The following is a 22,759-nucleotide window of genomic DNA, read 5'->3' as shown; positions in this document are numbered from 1 at the left end:
AACATTTTGTCACGTGAGACTGATAATATCAATCTTTGAGTGAACTATTTTGAAAGAAACAATTCATTTGTAAACTTTTAGTGAAAGACAGTTAATAATTACCATAAACTGGCTGCAATTACGAATACTGTGTGTATGTGAACTTTTTGGACTTTGTACAGCATAGAGTGGGGCTTGGTAGTGACTGGTGTCTTCAAGCTTACTATAATACAGTGAAATTTTACACACATAAATACTTTCATTTAACTATTCCTTCCACCGACAGAACAATTATAGTGTGACTTGTGGTTACAAAGTATACAGCTGTTTTTCTATAGCTTTTTCTGGTTGAGAACTATACTTCAGTGACTTCTGTGGTGTGCTTACTGCAAGACCTTCAGTACACACACCATTAGATTATTTGACTTGTCGCTCTAACGAAGTAGGCGAGTGTCAGCAATATGTCTCGTGGTCTTATCGTGGCGTGTTTATCTTCTGCCTTTAGGTCAGACGATGGAAATGCCACTTGCACGCTTAGAGTAGCAGATTGACGGTGACCAACTTTAAACAGGACTTGATTAATTTTCACACACGTTTATTAAAATAATAACAAGAATAAAAATTACTTAACTTGGTTCTGGATGCTATTTACAATTGACAACCTGAAGTTCCTTTGGTATCGGTACGTTAATCTTATTCTCACATATCTCTCTGATACTTGACAAAAGTGTCTATACATTTATCTTCATGGCTATGTAAAGGAATATGGTAATCTTATTAGGTGCAGACTGAAACTCGACTATAGACTGGTACAGACAAATGTAGAACTCGTACAGACTGTTGCAGACAAATGCAGACTGGTACAGACTGGTGCAGACAAGTGCAGGCAGACTAATCGAAGGTCTGTACACTCGTTATGTATCACTGCGCGAGTGTGATCCAGGAGTAGAAAAGTTTCTACGTTAGCAGCAATCTCATTGGGTGCGTTACATATTAATACGCGGATCAGCGGAAGCAGAATTTGGTCCATCTCTATGGCAGCGCCATCTCATAGTGCGGAGACGGATGAGCACTGCACCTGCGCTGTTGTGCTTAGTGGGGCACGGTCTAGTGGGAAAGTTTTGTATGCGCTGACTATGCGGAACTATGTACACAACAACTTCTAAGAGGTGTGCATCTGAAGAGAGATTCATCACAAGTTGAGTGGTACTTTGCAATGCAGCACACTATCACATGCCATGATAGATCAAAATGTCTGTTGCTTTCTGGGTAGCTCTCATAGTATTGTGCAATTGGATGCATTTTTTAAAAACATTGTGTATTTGGAAGAAAAGACGGGACAACCCACGAGGCACTGAGATGAAAGGAGGTGATTAGCAAATTTCAGTCTCTTGGGTAACATTTTCCAGCATTTGTTACAAAATAATATGAACTTGGACACTTGATGGTCTCTTCTCTCCTTCAGTGGAGGCATTTCGATTTTTAATTATCTTGTTGCATTACACAGTTTTCTGTACAAATTCAAAATAAATTGTGGTTTTGTAGGTGCTGCCAATATAATGATTGGCAATCAGCAACAAGTTCAATCAACGTTGCGAGGTCCTGCAGGCTTAATGGGAGGCCCAGGGTCAACTGCAGGACAGTTAGGACAGGCAGTTCCCGGAAGTCAGGGAGGAGCAGTGCCCGGACAGCCAGGTGTAGGTGTCGCAGTGGGAGTGTCAGCTGCTACAGTAGCTGCTGCTCAGCAGCAGCAACCACAGCAGCAACAGCAGCAGCAGCAGATGCCCCAGCAGCAACCACAGACAGCTGGATCAGCAGGGCAACAGCAGGTAATTCCTGTGGCAGTGTGTAAGTCGTGTATGGGAACTGAGTGTTGAATCACAAGAAGCAACAAAGAATTAATTTTTTAGTTTTTATATTTGCTCAATTGCTCTCTGTCTCTCTCTATCTCTCTCTCTCTCTCTCTCTCTCTCTCTCTCTCTCTCTCTCTCTCTCTCACACACACACACACACACACACACACACACACACACACCATTGGACAGAGCATGCCAAGAAAATAGTTTTCTCACTTTGTTTTGGCATTAGTGACTCTTCACTTTCAGGAAGACCTTCGGTATTTGATGAAGATCGTTACACGCATTAATCCACAGTGATGCATGTCAGTGCACTCGAGACCTGGCAGATATGATGGACTGTGATCATTCTACCCTCATGCAACATTTGTTTGCACTGAGAAAGCTTCAAAAATCGGATGTATACTGTAAATCAAAATTACAAGAATCAGCAGATGATCATGTGTGCATCTCCACTTGTTCATCATGAGCTGGCTCATGAACAACACTGATTGTTCCTGCCCTGTATTGTTACAAGTAATGGGAAATGGTGTCCTTATGATAACATAAGGAAAAGAAGGAAATTGTTGAGGCTGAATAAAGTAGCAACCCTTATATAAAGACCTGCACACATCCACAAAAGATCATGTTATGCATCTGGTGTACTATGAATTATTTCCCCAAGATGTAAATGTCACTGGTGATATTTATTGTCAGCAATTGAGATGTCTGCAGTCGCAGTCAAAGAACAACAGCCAGGAAGATAGCGTGAAGTGCTGCTACTACACAATAATGCCTGCTTGCTTTCTGCTAGACTGACAAAAATTGCTATACAGTAGTTGGGATGGATAGTCATTTCACATGGACCTTATTCAAAAGATCTTCTGCCCAGAGATTTTCACCTTTTCTGTTCTCTAACAAACAGGCTTCAAAGAGTTTCCTCTCTGGATGAAAATGTACTCCAAATATGGCTCATGAGCTCTTTCCCTCAAAACCATGTGATTTCAACAGTCATGGAATCAAAAATTACTCCAGCTGTGGCAGGCTGTTGTAAATAGTGAAGGAGAATATGTTGTTGTTGTTGTTGTGGTCTTCAGTTGTGAGACTGGTTTGATGCAGCTCTCCATGCTACTCTATCCTGTGCAAGCTTCTTCACCTCCCAGTACATACTGCAGCCTACATCCTTCTGAATCTGTTTAGTGTATTCATCTCTTGGTCTCCCTCTACGATTTTTACCCTCCATGCTGCCCTCCAATACTAAATTGGTGATCCCTTGATGCCTCAGAACATGTCCTACCAACCGATCCCTTCTTCTTGTCAAGTTGTGCCACAAACTCCTCTTCTCCCCAATCCTATTCAATACTTCCTCATAGAATATGTTATTGATAACTAAAGTCATTGTTATGTGTGTCTGCGTGTTTATTAAACTTATGGAAAAATGCTATGAACTTATGCACCAACCAAATATTTTTTCTTCCAGTAATATCCTTAGTGTATAAGGAGCGGAGAACTGAATCTCCCAAGAATATCACAAACATAGTTTATGGTCATCATATTTGGAGAATGAACTGTGTACACCACAAACAGAATTGTTGGAAATATCCATATACAAGAAGAGACACGCTATTGTCTTGTAAGATGGAACCATCACCCATTGTACCAATCTTGGGACATACATAGTTATCAGTGACAGTATTTCTACTAAATGTCATGTGACTAGGGCCTCCCATCGGCTAGACTGTTCGCCGGGTGCAAGTTTTCGATTTGACGCCACTTCGGCAACTTGCATGTCGATGGGGATGAAATGATGGTGATTAGGACAGCACAACACCCAGTCCCTGAGCGGAGAAAATCTCCGATCCAGCAAGGAATCAAACCTGGGCTCTGAGGATTGACATTCTGTCACGCTGATCACTCAGCTACTGGGGGCGGACAGTATTTCTACTGATCCATGGAATCACAGTTTCACATGGAAACACGCAGTTAATGTGTACATGTAAAGATATTCTACTTGAAAACATAAAAAGCACTACCTCGTCTGAAGATACCACTGTCATGGATATTAGGCGGATGATAATGAGTTCCAGCTTTTTTCTAAATCAAAACATATTGATAATGACTATGCAAGTTAAACTGGGACTCACCTGTGAAGAGAATGATCTTACATTGATATATTCTGTGTAAATAGTAGCACATCCATTGCTAATGCTCCTTTGTATGAAGGGCAGTGAGCAGTAGACATCTATTCTTCCAAGTGTGTGTGTCACAGAATGAATTTTCATCAAGTGGCCACCTCTGTCTGACTTAGCTCTCTTCCTTTGAAGACCCTCCTTAGCTAATTCCCCATTGACACCATTCAATAATGTTGATTGTTCCGGCTGTTTTATCTTGTTGTTACACCAACTGCTATCCTGTACCAAAATGTGCAATTGTTTTTTAAGTACAAATGATTAAAAAAAAGCATAGCATTTCATGTTTTTGTGTAGTAATTTTGTGGAGTGCACTGAACAACTATGTAAGAATCGCCGTAGTTTCCACGAGCAGTGATAATGTGAAGCCCAGCTTGCTCTGTTCATTCATGAGATTCAGCTGACAGGAGGTAGTGGAAAATTGACTGATGTCAGGTTTCTCCAGTTCCAGAAATCCATCAATACAGTTCCAAATCATCACCTAATAAATGAAATACATGTGTGCAATCTTTTGAATCAGATATGAAATTCAATTGAAGACTTTCTAGTGAATAGAATGTAGGATGTTGTTTTTATTGGAGAGGTGTAACCAGAAGCAAATGTAGCACCTGCTGTGCTTGAGTAGATGCAAAAAAATTGATATCACTTGATTACGCAATTCCAACTTCACTGTAATCCAGTGAAGTGAATATTTCACACATTCTAAGGAATACTTGAGAAAAAGCAGTACAACTTAAGTTTCACTTATCTGGTTCCTTGTAATCAGTTGTTGAACAGCTTCATCAAGGACACAGGCTTTGTATTAGATTCAGATACTTTCAGTTGTTTCAGTACTTGTAGAAATAAATGAAGAATTTCACCACTTTGATTTCACATAAAATATAACATTTATTTTTATCATCACAATACATTCTTCCCAAGGCCTTTTTAAGGCCCAAACAACACAAACAGCCACTTGAGGCACCAGAGGGACACCAAGCACAAGGGCAGTATTTTTGTACAGGACGTATCACAATTAGTAGCAAAATTTGACATAGGTTGAGAGTATACAATAATAAAAGCTAAAATTTTTCGTAAACATGGATCCACAAGCAAGCAGACAAGATACTTGCAAAGTGTTGTCATGAGCTGCCATTAATTTTATGTCAAATTCTGTCTTAGTGTGAATGAATTTGAAATGTACACTTTTTGATTAACTCTTAATGTAATTGAGATCAAATTTCACGCTAGGTCTTCCTTATCTTGCACATATTTTGAGAGTGTGGTACAAGCATGATGGCGAACAGCCACAGTTTTCTGCTGACATAAGATTACATCTAGTGAGCCATTATGAGCCTAGATGGACTTCATCAATATGAAATTAGACAATTTTTTTTTGGTCCCCCTTTTTCCAATGAAAAGTGAAGTAACTTGTAAATTATAAAATTGAAAAAAATGACAGAAATGTTATATGTTCATTTTTTCAATTCAGTTTAATAGAAAGATCATTGTTATTGAAGCTAGAACAGTATAATAGGCATAGCTCTTTCTTCTTCCACATAAAACTTTTAAAAATTTCAAGAATTACCTTAAATTAAATTGAGTTGTTTCTTCTTTTAATATTTAGTACTGAAATAAGACACGAAAATTTATTTCTGTTACAGAGGAATGTTTATGTAGTAGTTAATTGAAAAGAAAAGAAAAGAAAAGAAAAGAAAAGAAAAGAAAATATTTCCACAGTCACTATATTCAGATTTATTTGTAAAGGTCTTTCCAAGAACCCAAGGAGAGGCAGTTAATATCTGAGGGATGGGAGATGTTTGGCAGGGGAGGGGGGGGGGGGAGGGGGGAGGGTGGAGAAATGACATTTTGCTTGTGTGAAAAAATGTTCTTGAACTGACCCTGTTTCTTGTTGCACCCGTAGTTTAGGTCAGTCATGATAATTCTTCAGCTGACTCCCACTTTTGACAGACTCCCTTACAGCATACTTCAGTAAACTTAAAAAAAATGCAAATTTGCAAATGATGGCTTGGGAAAGGTGATAAGTTTCAAAAATATAAAAAGAACATTTTCCGTTATCTATCTTTAACATAATTTATTTACAGATTCTTATTTTGAATTTAAATATGATTACTATTAATATTACAATGAAAATAATTGATATTCTTCATCATCATCATCAACATCTTGGACAATTTCCAGCCTCTGGCCAGGTCTGTTTGGAACATAACCCTCTCCATCATCTTCTCTCTTGCCACCATCTCTCTGTCTTCACCCTGGTCCAGTCTTCTACTTTCGTCTGGACACTTTCCTCCACTCCTTTCCACCATCTGTCTCTCGGTCTTCCTCTTGGTCTCTTTCCTTCCAGTTTCATCTTGTGCATCCTCCTGGGTATCCTTTTCTCTTCCATTCGCTTAACATGCCCATACCATCTCAGCCTTGATTTCTCTTTCTGTAATGGTTCCATCTTCATTAACTCTCTGATCCTCTCATTTCTTAACGTGTCTGTCTTTGTCACTCCAAAACTGCTCTTCAAGAATTTCATCTCACTAGCTTTTACTTTGCTTTTTTCTATTTCTTTCACAACCCAGATTTCAGATGCATATGTCAGTATCGGGTCATAGTATGACCAGTATATAACCTTTTTACTGATTTGGGGTACATCCTTACTCCATATCAGGCTTCTGACACTCTTCTGAAATGCTTCTGCTTTCCTCCCCTGCTCGTTTATTTCTCTGTTGTTTTTTTCCATCTTCCTGTATCAGGCGTCCTAGGTACTTGAAACTCTCCACTCTCCTCAGTCGTTCCCCACAAATTGTTATTCCAGTTCTTCCTCTCTCCAGTGTTCTTGTTGTGCTGATCATCTCACTCTTACTTGTACTAAATTTCATATCATATTCTTGTACTGTTTGTTCCCATACTTCCAACTGCTCTTGTACTTCCTCCTCCTTATTCCCCCAAATCATCAGATCATTTGCAAATGCCATAGCTTTCATCTTTCCTTCACCAATTACTTGTGCTACTGTACTCATTATATCATCCATCCCTGCAATGTAGAGTAATGATGAAAGTGCAATGTTGAAAGTGCACTTCCTTGCCTCAAGCTATTCTTCTGTTCAGTCCAAGCTGATCTCTCTCCTCCCTCTTTCACACAGTTCACACTTCCATGATACATTTCTCTTATCCTCCAAATAGTCTGTTTTGCTGCTCTTCTGGTCTCCAGGGCTTTCCACACTTTGCTTCTACACACACTTTTTCAATGTTCAGGAAGATCATTAGTAGATCTATTCCATATTCATAATGCTGTTTCTGCAGTTGTCTTACAGCAAAAATTAGATCCACCATGGACCTTCCTATACTGAAGCCATGTTGCTCTTCTCTCATTCCCCCTCCTAATTTCGCCCAAATTCATGCTTCCAAAATTTTCTCAAAAGTCTTTGCACAATGACTTACCAGTGTTATCCCCTGATAGTTCTTGCACTCCTTTCTATTTCCCTTCTTAAAGATTGGGACAGTTATTCTCTTCTTCCTGTCTTCTGGGATCATCATCTGTCTCCACACAATTTTCATTACTCTCTCCAGCTCTCCTGCTGCTCTTACCATCTCTTCACGTAGCTCATCTAGACGTGGTGACTTCCCTCCCTTCGTCTTGCCTGATGCCTCTTCCACTTCTCCCCATGTAAGATCTTTCCCTATTTGCTGTTCCTCCTCTTTTTTTCTCCTCGGCTTGTTCGTCCTCATCTAGGTCTCCATTCGGTTTCAGGAGTTCTTCAAAACACTCCTTCTACATATTCTCGAATTCCTCCTTATTCTCTACATCTTGGCCATTTTTGTTCATCATTCAGGCATAATCTGTCATACCGTTCTTCCTCTTACTTTTAATCATACCATATAACACCTTTTTTTTTAACCTTCACTATCCTCCTCCATCATTCTGGTCCACTGTTCCATCCACTTTCTTCTCTCCTCTGCCACCACGCTTATTACTTCTTTCTTTTTGCTTGATACTCTTCTCTTGTCTCTATTGTTCTCTTCTGCTCCTGCCACACTCTCTAATGTTCCCTTGAATCTACTCCATTCCTCTTCTACTGTTTTTGGTTCATCCTTTGAAATGCTTTCCTTTACTACTTGTAGGTACTGTAGCCTGCTTTCTTCTCCTTCAACTTCCATACCGTTACACATCTTTCCTGGTTTTCTGTCCCTTTATTATCCTTAGTCCCTCTCATGTTCATTATCAGCTAACAGTGGTCACTATCCAAGACCTCTGATGGTATTACCTTAATATCAATGATGTTCCTATTCATCTCACTATTGTACAGAAAGCAGTCAACTATCAACTCTCTTTTTAAGTCTTGACTGCACCAGGTAATCTTGTGGCTCTCTCTTTTCCTGAACCTAGAGTTCCCAACCAGCAAGCTGTTCCTTTGACAGAACTCCAATAGTCTTTCACCTTCCTCATTTCGACAGCCCCAACCCTCTGATCCAAGTGCACTTTTGCAGCCTTGTCTTTCTCTTCCAACGTGTGTGTTTAAATCCCACGTTACTATCACATTCTTCCTTCCCATCTGCTTCTGCATTTCCTCTTCAAACTCTTGCTTCTCCTCAGAAGTGCAACCCATATGCGGCGCATATGCTTGTGTTGCCTCTATGGTCATCCCCTTGAGTGATATTTTGATCTTCATCATCGTATCACTTATTCTCTTCACTTCCTCTTTTAGCCCATCTCTTTCTGCTATTCCCATTCCATTTCTCCTTCCCCCTTCATTTCCACCCCAGTACAGTCGATAGCCTTTCCTCAGTTCTTTCCTTCCTTCTCCTTTCCGTTTTGTTTCAGCTAACCCTAATAGGCCTAACTTTCTTCTTTCCATCATGTCTACCATTGATATTTCAAATTTAAAACAACTCTGTTAGTTACAGAAAGTTTACAACTAAAAAAAAGAAAATAAACTGTCCAAAAGCTGACTTCAATGTGATAGAATCATATTCGTTAGTAACTTTTGTAAAATTTATTTCTGTAAAGTGTGAATGAATTAATAGATAAACCACACATAAAAAATTACTACATGAACTGAGTCGTAAAAAAAGTGATAAGACCAATACACAGCTAAATGAAAATTTGTAATGAACCAGTCAATACTCCTGATACTAGTACAAGTTTGTCTCCAGAACAATTAAAGGTAACATGGCCATCTAAATCTTGCCATTTGGAAGATAGAGGCTAGACTCAGATTTATTGGAAGAACCGTAAGGAAGTGTAAATTATGTATGGAAGTAGTCACTTACAAAATCCTTGTTCAACATATTCTGGAATACTGTGTTCTGTTCTGGGAAGTTAACAAGTTTTATTTACGAAAGAGATGGAAAGACTTCAAAGGAAAGCAGTGTGGTTGGTTCATTACGGGTTTGTGTAGTTAGTGTCACATAAATGCTCAACAAACAGCAGTGGGAGTTCTTACAAGAAAGACATTGTGTGTTGAAGAGAGCCTTATTCATAAAATTCTGAGAGCCCCCATTCAGAAATGAGACAAGAAATATACTACTTCCTCCAACATATAGCTCATGTAAAGATGTCAATGATAAGATTAGCAAAATTCAGGCTCTTGCAGAAGGGTCTAATGATCTTCTTTCCTGTGTACCAACTGTTAATGGAATAAGAGGGGGTACAATGATTCTGATTCACTATGTGTGCTCTACCATACACCATACTGTTTATTGCAAAGTATAAATGTTGATGTAGATGTCGCAACATATTTGACTTTAATACAGTTGCTTTAAGATTTTGGAAGTTATTTTTTCTAGTAATTTTCCCCAGTTTATGAGTACTAGTGTATAACCTGTTTGTGTTATTCCTTTAAGGAAAATAACATAACCAGTGAAATTATCTGTTGTAAATGTGTATACACCATGCATCAATCAGCTTCAGATGAGTGATTACTTTGCCACATTTTTTGTGTAATTGGTTGTGCTCTCCATTGTGTAATGATTAGCCATGATGACACAAATAGTTGGAGACAGAGGAGCCATAAGTGACTGTTGCTTCTGTAGGCTGAAGAAGCATAAGGTGCAATGAATTTTCCCCCCGTCTGCCAAAATTAGATCATTTGTACAATCCCTACGTGCTGAGTCCCAAAGCAAAAGCCTCTGCTGCCACCAACACAGTGTGTGCTCATCCGAGACCAGAAACAAGAAAAGACCACAAGGTGCAGCACATGCTGCCTTAAATTTGCACACCTCTTCCCTAGCCAAGTGTTGCTGCAACCAGTAATCACTGCATTAAGCTTATCATAACGGGGTTTTCTTTTTTATCCCGTCTTTTCACTTTTGGCATTTTGAGATCTTACAATTGGTTCTATATCTACTGGTTCTCTTTTAATCAGTAAAATCTTAAATCTATCAATCTATCAAAAATGTACCAAACGAGGCAGACATCTAAATATTATCTTGCTGATTAACAGCGTTTCAGTTTGAAGGAACTTTTTATCCACTTTCCATTACACTATCAAACTATACATATTTCACAATGCCTTTGAACTAGAGCCAGTTTTATTAATACCTGATTCAATTACATGCAAATTTTACCATGATATCAGTCTTACATGTACAGTCTGTGTTTGTAGAAAGGTAGATAATGTGGGCTGAAGTGCACTTACTGTGTCAGTGGCCCTTGCATTATGTGCTGATGTGGTCTGTTGCTTGAGGCTGGTGTCAGCCAGTTGGGTGATGGTATGCAACAACCAATAGGAATCGCTAAACCTAGTGTGTTCTTTTGACGGAAGATGCGAATTTATTAGGTTTGTTTTCAAAACAGAGAAGTTTTGATCAGATTGTTTCATATTTCAATGGAGCTGCTTTAATTTGGAGGGAAGTTGTAGACTGGTGTTTTGAGCAAAGTCTTATTGCTAGGGAAAGATTTTGTAATAAATATTCTCGGCACTAGGAGTTGGTTCCAAGAAAAGATCAAAGTGATGGTTTGCCATAAGTGTTGCTGAGAAGAAGGATCACGTATTTGTTGCTGCATCATACAGCAGAACATTTGGTGGGTGTGCAAGGTGCAGCCTGAAGATGGCAGATATTTTGAAAATGATTTTCTTTTGGCTGAAGAAGTTTACTAACTTTTTTTATTTGTGAAGAGTTACATTGTTCAAACACTGTCATTGACAGGTGCCGTTTTTGTCAGAAATATATGTGTTGGATTGCATTAGAAGTGGTGACTGACTTGGAGGTGAGGGACCAATTGCAGAAATTGATGAATCAGTGTTCAGGAAATGAAAGTTTTAGAGGGAAAATGTTTGCCGGTAGATTGGGGTTTGATGGAGTTGAAAGAGGAAGCAAGAAGTGTGTTTTCAAAGTTGTTCACAAAAGAAACAAATGTGTGTTTTTAAATGTGCAGAAAAACTATGTGCTTGTGGGAAAAATTGTAATTTCTGATTACTAATTGGATGAAGGATTCATACATTTGTTGGTGAGTAGCAGAAAGCATTTTAAAGATCCAATAACTGATGCACATACGAACAGCACAGAGGGTACATGTTCCACAATCAAACGTTCTTTTTGTGGGCCCATTAATACAAGAATATTTCTGATGCATATTTGTTGATGTATATGCGGAGGAGGGGGTGGTGTGATGAGAAAGATTTATTTATTACATTTATGGAAGCAGTTGAGAGAATTTGTAACCCAGAAAAAGGCTTTGTGCTTTGTTTCATTTCATTTTTTGTAATTACAGTAGTACTTTTTATGTCAGTGTGTTGAAACGAACAATAATGCATTCTTCACAAATGTTATGGTTTCTGAGATCGTGATTACCTTGACATTTTTTATACCACAGCTTAAAATCATGATTATCAATTAGTGTAGTCTGAGGCCTAGATTAGGCTGGAATTTGATAGTTTGGTAATGAGTTGGTGAAGCAGACGAGTGTGAATGGATGAAAACTGTGTACTGACAGAATGACCTGTAGCCTAGATTAGTTTGGAATTGACAAGTTGATTGTGAGTTGGCGAAGCAAACAATTCTTAACATGAAAATACGTTTGTCTTAACACATTGATGTACAGGAATACTCTCAATAATGTATATTTACCGATAATGCCTGTGTTTAAATCGTTCTGTTGTTTATTACATGCACACATCTGAATTATGGCAGTCTGGGTGAATTTTCCTTTTCCTTATGTTTGATCCACACTGTAGTGTCAGTACTGATTAATAAAATGCAAAGATACTCGTATTTCAGATGTAGATGTTAGTGGTACTGTTTGACATAGCTTGTGTTGCTGGAGCTATGTACTAAAGCTGTTCAAAGTTTTATTGATTAGTGTAATTATCTGTTTGGTTTATTCTCCATAACTTTTCAAATCTTTGTTGTACATATTGTTTTGAAGTGTTGACAATATAAAAATAAAAATGTAAATTTATATTTTTTGTAGGATTAACAGCTCACATGTAATTTAATTCTCATTGGATACAGTTGCCAGCCATTCACAAGCTCCACCGACTAGCAGTTATTAGTCGATAGCGTTTTTGTAGACCATATATACAGAACCCTGCCTGTTCCTCCCAGAGTGTCCAGCTTTATATGCAGATGTCAAATTCCAGCTCAAATAACTGCCTGCAATACAGTAAGCACTATCCTTTACACCATTGTGCAGCCCACTAAGTGCTCATTCACTGTGCACCACCTCTAGCTCCACTTGTTTCTTGGCTGGTGTTTTGACAGTTGTTGCTTTACTTGCTGCATCTGTTTGCCACACACCACAATTGGTTTTGCACTGAAGATGTATAATAAATAAAATAATTATGACACCATATACTTCGCAGTGTACCTATGTGGTGAAAATGTGTTTAAACTTTGCAGGACAATGGAAGTTTTGTTAAACTTGAGGTAATTCAAACCGATAACCTGTTTGTTAACAGGAGATGGTTCCTGTGCAGCAACAGCAATCACAGCAGCAACAGCAACAGCCTCTGCGTGAACGCCAGACCATCTGGCAAGGTGTGCTAGAATGGATAGAGAAGACAAAAAATCCCAACGATCCTCAGAAATTAACAAGACATGTACCATGTCAAGTTTCAACAAACCCAAAGGAAGGTGAACCAGACTTGTGAGTTGCATTTCCCACAAAATAAAATGTGTGTGTGTGTTTGTATGTGTGTAAAACTGAATTGTTTAAAGCAGATTGATAGGTGGAGCACAGTAAAATAACAGGAAACATCAAGTTAATCTTCGTGTCCCATTACCATCCAACCATGAATACCTGCTCATTCTACCTTTACCAATTCCACAAACTTTCCTTTGTCCTTGCAGAATTCCAATCCCACATCCTCTTTCTAAACTCCTGTGTGGCATATGGTATCCCACCTAATGGGCTTAGCATTGAAATTGGCATCTCAAGTTGTCACCCATCCTACCACAAGGACCTTTACCTTCTCAAATTCCACCAGCTTCTAACCTTCACCAATCTGGTCCTTCACCACCAAGTGTGAATGCTGTTTTCTGTTATGTGTTACCATTCTCCAAACAGTGTTCCACTGTAGGTGAGTGTTTGGCGTTCCCTTAATATTCGAGGTACTATCCAAAATTTTCGGGACTGGTGCTGCCTTCTGTTGAAAACCTTACCTTTGGACTCATGGTCACCATCACTCTCAAAGTAATTCCCATCTGCTCGTAGACACCGGTTCCAGTGCTTGTGCCTCTGGTCAAACGTTTCCTGGAAGTCCTGTTCTTTGAGGGTGTTTATCACCACCAGCAATGCTTCTTGAATCCTCTCTAGAATGTCGAACCGACGGCCTTTCAACTTGAGTTTCAGTTTTGGGAATAGCGTGAAGTCGCAAGGTGCCAAATCTGGCGAGTATGGTGGGTGGGGTACAACCATCATGTTGTTTTTTGCCAAAAAGGTCCTGGTGAGCGAGGACGTGTGACAGGGCGAGTTGTCAATATGCAGCAGCCAGTTCCCTTGACGCCAAAGTTCGGCTCATCGTTGCCGCATGTTTTCACGGAGCTGTCACAAAACGTCACAGTAGTACGCGGAATTCACTGTTTGGTTGGGTGGGACGAATTCTTTGTGCACAGTTCCCTTGGTATCAAAGAAAACAATGATCATTCTCTTCAATTTGCTCTTCACCTGTCTCGCTTTTTTGGGTCTTGTAGAGCCTGGGCTCTTCCACTGGGATGGCTCATGTTCTGTCCCCCAAACACTTGTTGAATCATTGCAAGGGTCTCCGCACCTCTTTTCCCGAGATTCGCACAGAATTTGATACACACACGCTGTTCTGTTTGCGGATCCATCGTAAAATTGCCCCACACCAAACACAGAGTATTATGGAAATCACCGTGGACACACAACATGTCCTCCCAGCTGATTGCCACTCCGCATACTGACTCATCAGATATGCAGCTCTCGCTACCTAGTGGTACAAAGATCTACTACTCCTACTTTCCAGATTGCAGCACCAGTTCCAAAAATTTTGGCTTCCACCTCATACATGTTGCTCCATCCAGGAATTTCCATTGTTGTTAACTGAAATGTTTTTCATCTGAGATGAAGATTTTGCTTGAATCTCATTTACAGGCTAATTCATCTGTAATACTGTTGTTTTTTGCCCACTCATCTAATGTAGGGTGCCTAGGAAAGCTGCTTTCTTGGATCGCTAGACAACAGTTCAAGCAAATTGTATTAATGGAGTTTATTACAAAAGGTAATGATTACAATACTTAACTTTGTGAGATATAGATGTGTCACAAGCAAGGGGTGATAGACAAACATAAGCAAGCTCTTCAGTATATACAATTAGTAATACAAGTGAACCAATACAGTTTCTAAGTCAGTGATCGTAGGTTGGCTCGACTTCAATTCGGGCCGCAGCCAGGCAGAGCGGTGCCTGAATTCTTGTGGCCTAGATGCTGCTCCTGTCTCGGTGTTGTCCTAGAGAGGGGTCTGTCAGTGTACTATTGGCTGGCGCTGTCTCACAGCCCTCTCTGCTCTTCCATTCTTTATCGTCATGGGGGTTACACTGGAACATTCCTCCCCCCTCCCCCAAAGTGACGGTCCATCATCGTATAGGGAGTGCAACAACCATGGGGGAGGCAGGAGTGTGTACACTGTGCTGGACTAGAAGCCATGGCTGCAGGGAACGTCAGGCTTCTGGTCGTACCCTGCCATACGGCCTTTGCGGAAATGTCCCCCAGAAAATTACCAGAAGGGTACGTGTACACCTCCTGAGGCCATTAGTGAGATGTCAAAGGCGTCGGCTGCTGTGGTGTGGGTTGGTCCAGCTCCATCAGTGGACGAGAGGAGGTGGAGGAGGTGAAGGCTGTGTCTCCACGGCTGTAGCCATGCTGTCCTCAGGATCCGTAAATCTGGGGGAAGAGAGATAGAAGTGTCACCGTGCGCATGACAGTGATGAATTTGATTGTGATGTCAGCGCTGCAATCCGTCGGGGCCTGAAATGAGAGACGTGCGTGCGCCAAGTTGACCAAGGATCTTGCCTTGCACCTACTATATGCCCCCACTAAAAACCCTGAAAAACACAAAGTGCGAAGTGATACTTGCAGCCTTCTTTTGGCACCGGATGCTGAAGAGGGTGTATCAGGTGGAGCAGTGTCCGATGGTGGCTGCCGTGGAGCAATTTCATTGGTGATGGGCCATCTCGTGGATGCGAATGATAGGAGGCGAGAAACAGTTGCAAAGCTTGATCCCTGGTGTGTGCAGTGCAAAGTTTGGCTGTCTACTGCTTGAAGGTTCTGACAAAACATTCCGTTTTGCCATTTGACTGTGGATGGAATGGTCCACTAGTTAGATGCTGTAGCCATTGCGTTCACAGAATGTTTCTATTTCATTTGACGTGAACTAAGGACTGTTGTCGGACACTATGACTTCAGGTAAACCCACAAGGCAAAAAATAGACTACAACACCTGAATTGTGCTATGTGACGTTCTTGAGTTCATTGGCACAGCAAAAGGAAACTTGCCATATGAGACAACCACAATCAACCAACAAGTGTTTCATAAAGGTCCCGCCAAGTCTATGTGCACACATTGCCATGGTGATTGTGACTTAGGCTAAGCAGAGAATGTTTGTGGTTGAACGGACGGATTTTCCACACATGCGTGACACTTTGACGTCATCTAATCTATTTGGGTGTCCATACCCTGCCCAGTACAGTGGCGACGCACTAACTGTTTCGTAGGAACGATCCCAAGTGTCCTTTGGTGAATTAACTGCAACACTTCTTTTTGCAAAGCTTATGGGACCAGCACACATGACTATCCACTGTCATTTTGAACAAGAATCACACCTTTCTGTATAGCGAGGCCATGCTGACATGCAAAGTATTGGTGCACTACAGAGTTCTTTATGCTATGCAAGGAATGAGGCCAAGATGTGCGAATTTATTTTAGCAAAATGTTCAAATCTATATCAGCCTGTGCAGTTTTCCTATAGTTCAGCGAAAAGATTGAAGCAATTCAGAATCCTGAGCATCGATGTGCCAACAAGATGCAGCAGAAGTGTCAAAGTCTGTATCAGGGTCAATTGGAAGACGTGAAAGTGTGTCCACATTACCATGTTTAGCAGTCAGACGAAACACAATCTTCTACTGATATTGAAACAACAACAAAGCCCATCTTTGCAATTTTTGGGCAGTTCATACAGGAACCGGCTTTGTCAGATGAAACAAGGACTACAGTGGCTTGTGATCCCTTACTATGTAGAATTTTCTGCTGTACAAATAGTGGTAGAATTTGGTGGCACCATACACAATACCCAATGCCTGTTTCTGAATTTGTGAATAGTTACACTGAGCTTTGGACAACTCTTTGATACAAAAGCAATAGGTCTGTCTTTATCATCAATTCTGTGTGAAAGCATTGCATTAGTTCCGTAAGAGGAAGAATCAACTTGCAATACAACTGGTTTGTCAGGATCAAAGTGAACCAAACATCAATCACTGAGCAATGCATCTTTAAGTTTTTGGAAAGCTACTTGGCACTCATCTGTCCAAACAAAGGGGACATTCTTGCGATGCAAGCAATGCAATGGAGCTGTGATTTGTGCAGAATTCTCTATGAACCAAATATAATAGTTCATTTTCCCTAAAACTGACTGCAATTCTGTGACATTGCGACGAACTGGAAAATCTGATATGGCTAACAAATGTGACAGAAGAGGACGTACACCTTGACTGTTTATGACGTGACCAAAATACTGCAACTCAGGTTTAAAAGACTCACACTTTCCAGTCTACACTATAGTCCTGCATCAGATAACATGTGAAATAAAACATGCAAATTTGTGATGTGATCTTCAGGTGTATGACCTGCTACGAGAATATTGTCCAGATAGTTTGAACAGTTTGGCACTTGAACAGTCAACTGTTCCAAATACCGTTGGAAAATGGCGGGTGCGGAAGCACTGCGGAAAGGCAAACACAAATTTTTAAACAAGGCCAAATGAGTGTTTACTACACACACTTTTTGATATTCTTCATCTAGTGGTATTTAAAGATATGGGTCGCGCAAATCAATTTTTGGAAAGTAATGACTAGGACCTAATCCATCCATGAGATCTGTTGGATGTGGCAATGGATGAGTATCAATCACTGGTTGTGGATTGACCATACACTTAAAATCAACACAGAGGTCAATGCGATCTGAAGGTTTGGGGAGCAAAATCAGTGGACTTGCCCATTGAGTAGCTTGTATGGGTGCAATAGCTCTGCTATCTTGCAATTCTTTAAGTTCAGCAGCGACTTTGTCCTGTAATGCAATCGGAACAGTTCTGGCCCGGTAAAATGACGACTGAGCATTGTCTTTCATTGTAATATGTGCAACAAAAGTATTAGCCTTGCTTAAACTTTCAGAAGAGAGTTCAGGAAATTCTTGCAGCGAGGTAGCTACGCTGTCTTTTGCATGGAATACAGACTCTGACAACACATTGCCGTGAATGTTAAAGCCAAACAGATCAAATGAATGAAGACCAAATATGGTCACACAATTGTGTAATTGTAGCACCGTAAAAGTCACTGTTCGCATATGCGAGCGATACATGACAGGCAAAGTACATTTTCCGAGAATGGGAATGTCTTGTCCATTATAAGCCTTCAGGTGCATGCTAGTTTTAGACACACGTGGGGAGCCTAACATTTCATATGTTTTATGATTCAGCAATTTAACAGAGACACCGCGTCCAACTGAAATTTCATGCGTTTTTCACTAATATGCAAGCGAACAAAAAGTTTGTTGAACTGGTGTAGCACTGAAGAAACTCTTCGCTAGCTAGTTTTGCTAATTCCTGTTACAGACTTTGAATACACTGCATTAATTACATGAGCGTTGTGACTAGGGTTTTTGTGAGTGAGCCAAATTCTTATGTTTGTTTTGTTACAAACAGATGGTTGTACATGTCCTTTCTTGCCACAAGGGTGCTTTCGGGAGGGGCAGTCTTGGTGTTTGTGCTATGAATAACACCGAGGGCATTACTTAATTCTGTTTGCCTGTGTAGCCACCTGTTTAGCAAGTTGCTTATGCGGTGTGGAAAATTGTCTATACGGCGTGGCACACACAAACTGTTGATTGGGTCGATCACTAGCAAGGTTCGACTCAACCTGACAAATTGCTGGCTGCTCAAATTTGTCGGCCGACCGGGCACCTGAATCGTACTGATCTAGTATTTACACTACTCGCTGAAATGATGGATCAAACTGTTTCAAAATCTGTTCTTGGAGTTTGACATCAGTTACACTGTACACAATCGCATCACGCAACATAACATCTGAATATAAAGCACCCCAAGCACTTTTGAATTTGCATTTCCTCATCGTCATACCCTGCAAATCTGTTACCCACTCATGATAAGTTTGTTCTGGCTGTTCCTTGCAATTCAAGTATTGGTTCCTAGCCACTACCACATTCACTTGTTGGTCATAATAGTTAGTTAGTGAATCCACAACTTGATCATACGAAAGTTCACTCAGAGTGGCGTTAGGAAAGAGTTTTTGAATGAGGCGGAACACTGTACTTCCTACTGTGGACAGTAAATGATGCAACTTCACAGTACCTATACGTTGTGAGCGAGTACATGGGCTTCAAACCGTTGCAACCACTCGAGCCATTCCTCTCCTTGTTCATGAAACTTGCGAAAAGGTGGTATAGCAGTTAGCTGCTATAGGTGTTGCTTGTGCTGCATTAGTAGTTTGGTTCACCAGGAGCTGCTGTACCGTGTTTAGCAGTGAGGATATTTGCTGTGTCTGAACTGAAACATCTGCATTAGCTGTGTTGCAACTATCGCTTGCTGCTGTGGCATCTGAGCAGGGGTGAGATAGGTGGGGTGGGCATGTTGGAAGAGACAAATGTAATAAACAGACAAGGCAAGCAAGAAAAATAAGTACAAAAGCAAGGAAAACTTCTGCAACTCTCCCCTGAAAACACTGATTAACAAAACACGATAAGAGCCTGTTAAACCAAGTAAACACCCCTGCAAAGAAAAGAGAAGAGGGAATTGAAGCGCTAGCAAAACAATAGCCCTCAAAAAGTCAAAACAGGGAAGCAGTGGTGGCCGTTGGCTCGTGGTTCGTGGTACACGTCATCGCCAATGTTGTGTTCTGCCCACTCGTCTAAGGAAAGCTGCTGTCTCAGAACTCTAGGCAACAACCAAGCAAGTTGTATTAGTGGAGTTTATTACAAAAGCAAATGATTACAATATTTAACTTGAGATATAGACGTGTCGCAGGCAAGGAGCGACAGACAAACCTAAGCAAGCTCTTCAGTATATGCAATTCGTAATACAGGTGAATCAATACAGGTTCTGAGTCACTGCTGTAGCATTTGTAAGTTGGCTCTGCTTCAACATGGGGCACTTCTATTCTCTTGGGCTAGATGCTGCTTCTATCTCGGTGGTGTCCTAGGGAGGAGTCTATCAGCGTACTATTGGCTGATATCATCTCACAGCCCTCTCTGTTCTTCCATTCTTGATTGTCATGCCAGTGCTTGACAATATGTCTGAACAAATACACAGCCTGTATATTTACTTTATCTTGTTTTTATTGTTTACGAACACGAAGTTGCAGGTGATAGGAATATTATTTTCAGGTTATAAATGCGTTCCAAGTATCAAGTCTCTTAGTTCAAAGTCTGTTCTCTTCCATCCACAGAACTGTGAAGCTCTTGAATCACTGACCAAAGTTGTGAGTTCTGAATTTGTAAGTCATTAGTTCATATTACTTGTCAAAATTGTGCAGTATTTCACTGAGTGACACTCCCATTGTCATCTGGGGAAGTGATGTTGACGGAAGACATGAGAGTGACGCTTAACGAAATGTCACACCATTTAGATGAACTGACCCAACTGGAAACCTGAGAGCTGTACATTAATATACCACTGTATGTGAAAAACTACAATAAGTCATTTCTGGCAGTGATGTTCATTGATCCCTCCCAAGCTCTTCCATTGTGTCTTACAATCCAATGTAATCCAAAATATTTGTTGGCACTATTTTAAAATATTCAGCATGAGGGATTCAAAAATGTTTTGCACCATAATTGCAGTGCTTTTAACAATTGACGTAAGAAGTTCACATACTAAAAAAATGATTCAGAACTCAGGAAAAGAAAAGCAAGTGTCTAGTGTGATGTGAGAGTGATGCAGTGAGATTTTACTCTATTTATAAGGAAATCTTAGTAACACAAATTTGATGCTTACAGCTAATATATTTTTCTTGCAGGAAAGCCGACTCATGGCCACAGAAACTTATAATGCAGCTGATGCCAAAACAACTGATAGGAAATATTGGTGGAATTTACCTGAAAAATTCGAAGTCTGTTCTCTTCCATCCACAGAACTGTGAAGCTCTTGAATCACTGACCAAAGTTATGAGTTCTGGATTTGTAAGTCATTAGTTCATATTACTTACTTTACAGAGTAGTATTTGATTGTCGTTAGTAGTCATTTTTGTAAAAAAAGTTTGGAACTATTTACTTGTGACATGTTGAGTTGCCAACAGGCACAACTAAATGTCTGTTATATATGAGATTTTGGCCAAAGTCTTCTTCAAAAAAGAAAAACACACATACATTCTGCAAGCAAGCACACATCACACACACTTGACTGAAGTGGCCAAGGATGGGAGTCGTGTGTGTGTGTGTGTGTGTGTGTGTGTGTGTGTGTGTGTGTGTGTGTTTCAAAGAAGGCTTTGGCCAGAAGCTGATATGTCTTTTTGCCTTGCCTCGCTGCAACTCAGCGTGTCATCTTTACAGTGAGTAGTAACAGACTTTCATTAAATTATCAGGTATTTTAATAGGTACAGGTAGTGGATAAAAATAATAGAAATGCTGAGGCTCTACAAGGGCACATTGTCCCATATTGCAGGAACTCGATGCCATTTTATGACAGTATTTTTGATTACAATGTTTTAATATGAAAATATGTTATCACAATTAATTTAATTCCAAGGTTTTTTTTCTTTTTTCCCCACTGATTTCTCTTGTTACTCTGTGTTACACCTTTGTCATCCAATGTTTTGCTTTCCTTCTGTAATATGTTAGTATTATTATAAGAAAATTACGAAAAGGAAAGTTGCTACTCACCATATAGCAGAGATGCTGGATCACAGATAGGCACAACAAAAAGACTGTCACGATATAAGCTTTCAGCCATCAAGGCCTTTGTAAAAAATAGACGGCATACACGTGCGCGCGCGCACACACACACACACACACACACACACACACACACACACACACACACACACAGACTGCAGCCTCTGGCAGCTGAAACCACATTGCGAGCAATGGGATTGGCAACTGCGTGGGGGTAAGGAGAAAGCTAAGGTGAGGAAGGGGTGGGATAGCAGGGTAGGGGTGGGGGATTCCACCAGCTGTCAGATACATCCCTCTGCAAACCTTGCCAGTGACCTCAATCCAGAAATCCAGCAATGTCTCCAGTCTCTCCTCAAGTCCTTAGGCCCATCGCAGAACCTCTCCCCGGAGTCCATCTCTCTGCTCACCTCTACCACTCCCCACACTCGTACCTTCTGTGTGCTTCCTAAAGCCCATAAACCCAACCACCCAAGACACCCCATTGTGGTCGGTTACTGTGCCCCCACTGAGAGAATCTTTGCTCTTGTAGACCAACACCTTCAGCCTACTACCCAGAACCTACTCCCTTATACAAAAGATACCACCCATTTCCTCCACCGACTCCCCACAGTTCCTGTCCCCTTTACCACAAGGTCCACTGTTCGTCACTATTGATGCCACCTCCCTTTACACTAACATCCCTAATGCCCATGGCCTTACTGCTGTTGAACACTACCTTTCTAAACGTCTAATGGATTCCAAACCAACAACTTCCTTCCTGATCGCCATGACCAACTATTTCCTCACCCACATTTACTTCTCCTTTGAAGGCATTACCTATAAACAAATCTGGGACATGGCTTTGGGCACCTGTGTGGCACCATCCTATGGCAGCCTATTCATGGTCCATCTAGAGGAAACTTTCCTAAAACCCAAAATCCTAAACCACTCACCTGGTTCATATTCATTCATGACATCTTTCTGATCTGGTCAAGGGTGAGGACACCCTATCCACATTATTCCAGAACCTCAACAGCTTCTCCCCCCATTTTCTTCACCTGGTTCTACTCAACTCAACAAACCACCTTCCTAGATGTTGACCTCTACCACAGAGATGGCTACATCAGTACCTCTGTCCATCTCAAACGTACTACCCACATGCAATACCTCCACTTCGGCAGCTGCCACCCATTCCATGCCAAGAAGTC

At 40.6% G+C, this 22,759-nt stretch overlaps 1 protein-coding gene across 6 annotated transcripts in view; it reads left to right on the top strand.

The window, feature by feature from the left end:
- Positions 1-22,759, top strand: part of LOC124622253 (mediator of RNA polymerase II transcription subunit 25) — a 156,257-nt gene that overhangs the window by 65,304 nt on the left and 68,194 nt on the right. For all 6 annotated transcript variants that reach the window (XM_047147912.1, XM_047147913.1, XM_047147916.1 and 3 more), the window contains 3 exons: positions 1,525-1,808; positions 12,895-13,082; positions 20,699-20,861. In XM_047147912.1, the coding sequence (XP_047003868.1) occupies positions 1,525-1,808; positions 12,895-13,082; positions 20,699-20,861 (635 nt within the window). The remainder of the gene's footprint in view (positions 1-1,524; positions 1,809-12,894; positions 13,083-20,698; positions 20,862-22,759) is intronic.

The sequence above is a fragment of the Schistocerca americana genome, chromosome 7 (genome assembly GCF_021461395.2).
Source record: "Schistocerca americana isolate TAMUIC-IGC-003095 chromosome 7, iqSchAmer2.1, whole genome shotgun sequence".
NCBI classification, from domain to species: domain Eukaryota; kingdom Metazoa; phylum Arthropoda; class Insecta; order Orthoptera; family Acrididae; genus Schistocerca; species Schistocerca americana.
Note: the sequence above shows the minus strand (reverse complement) of the source record. Positions and strands in the feature narration are given on the sequence as shown.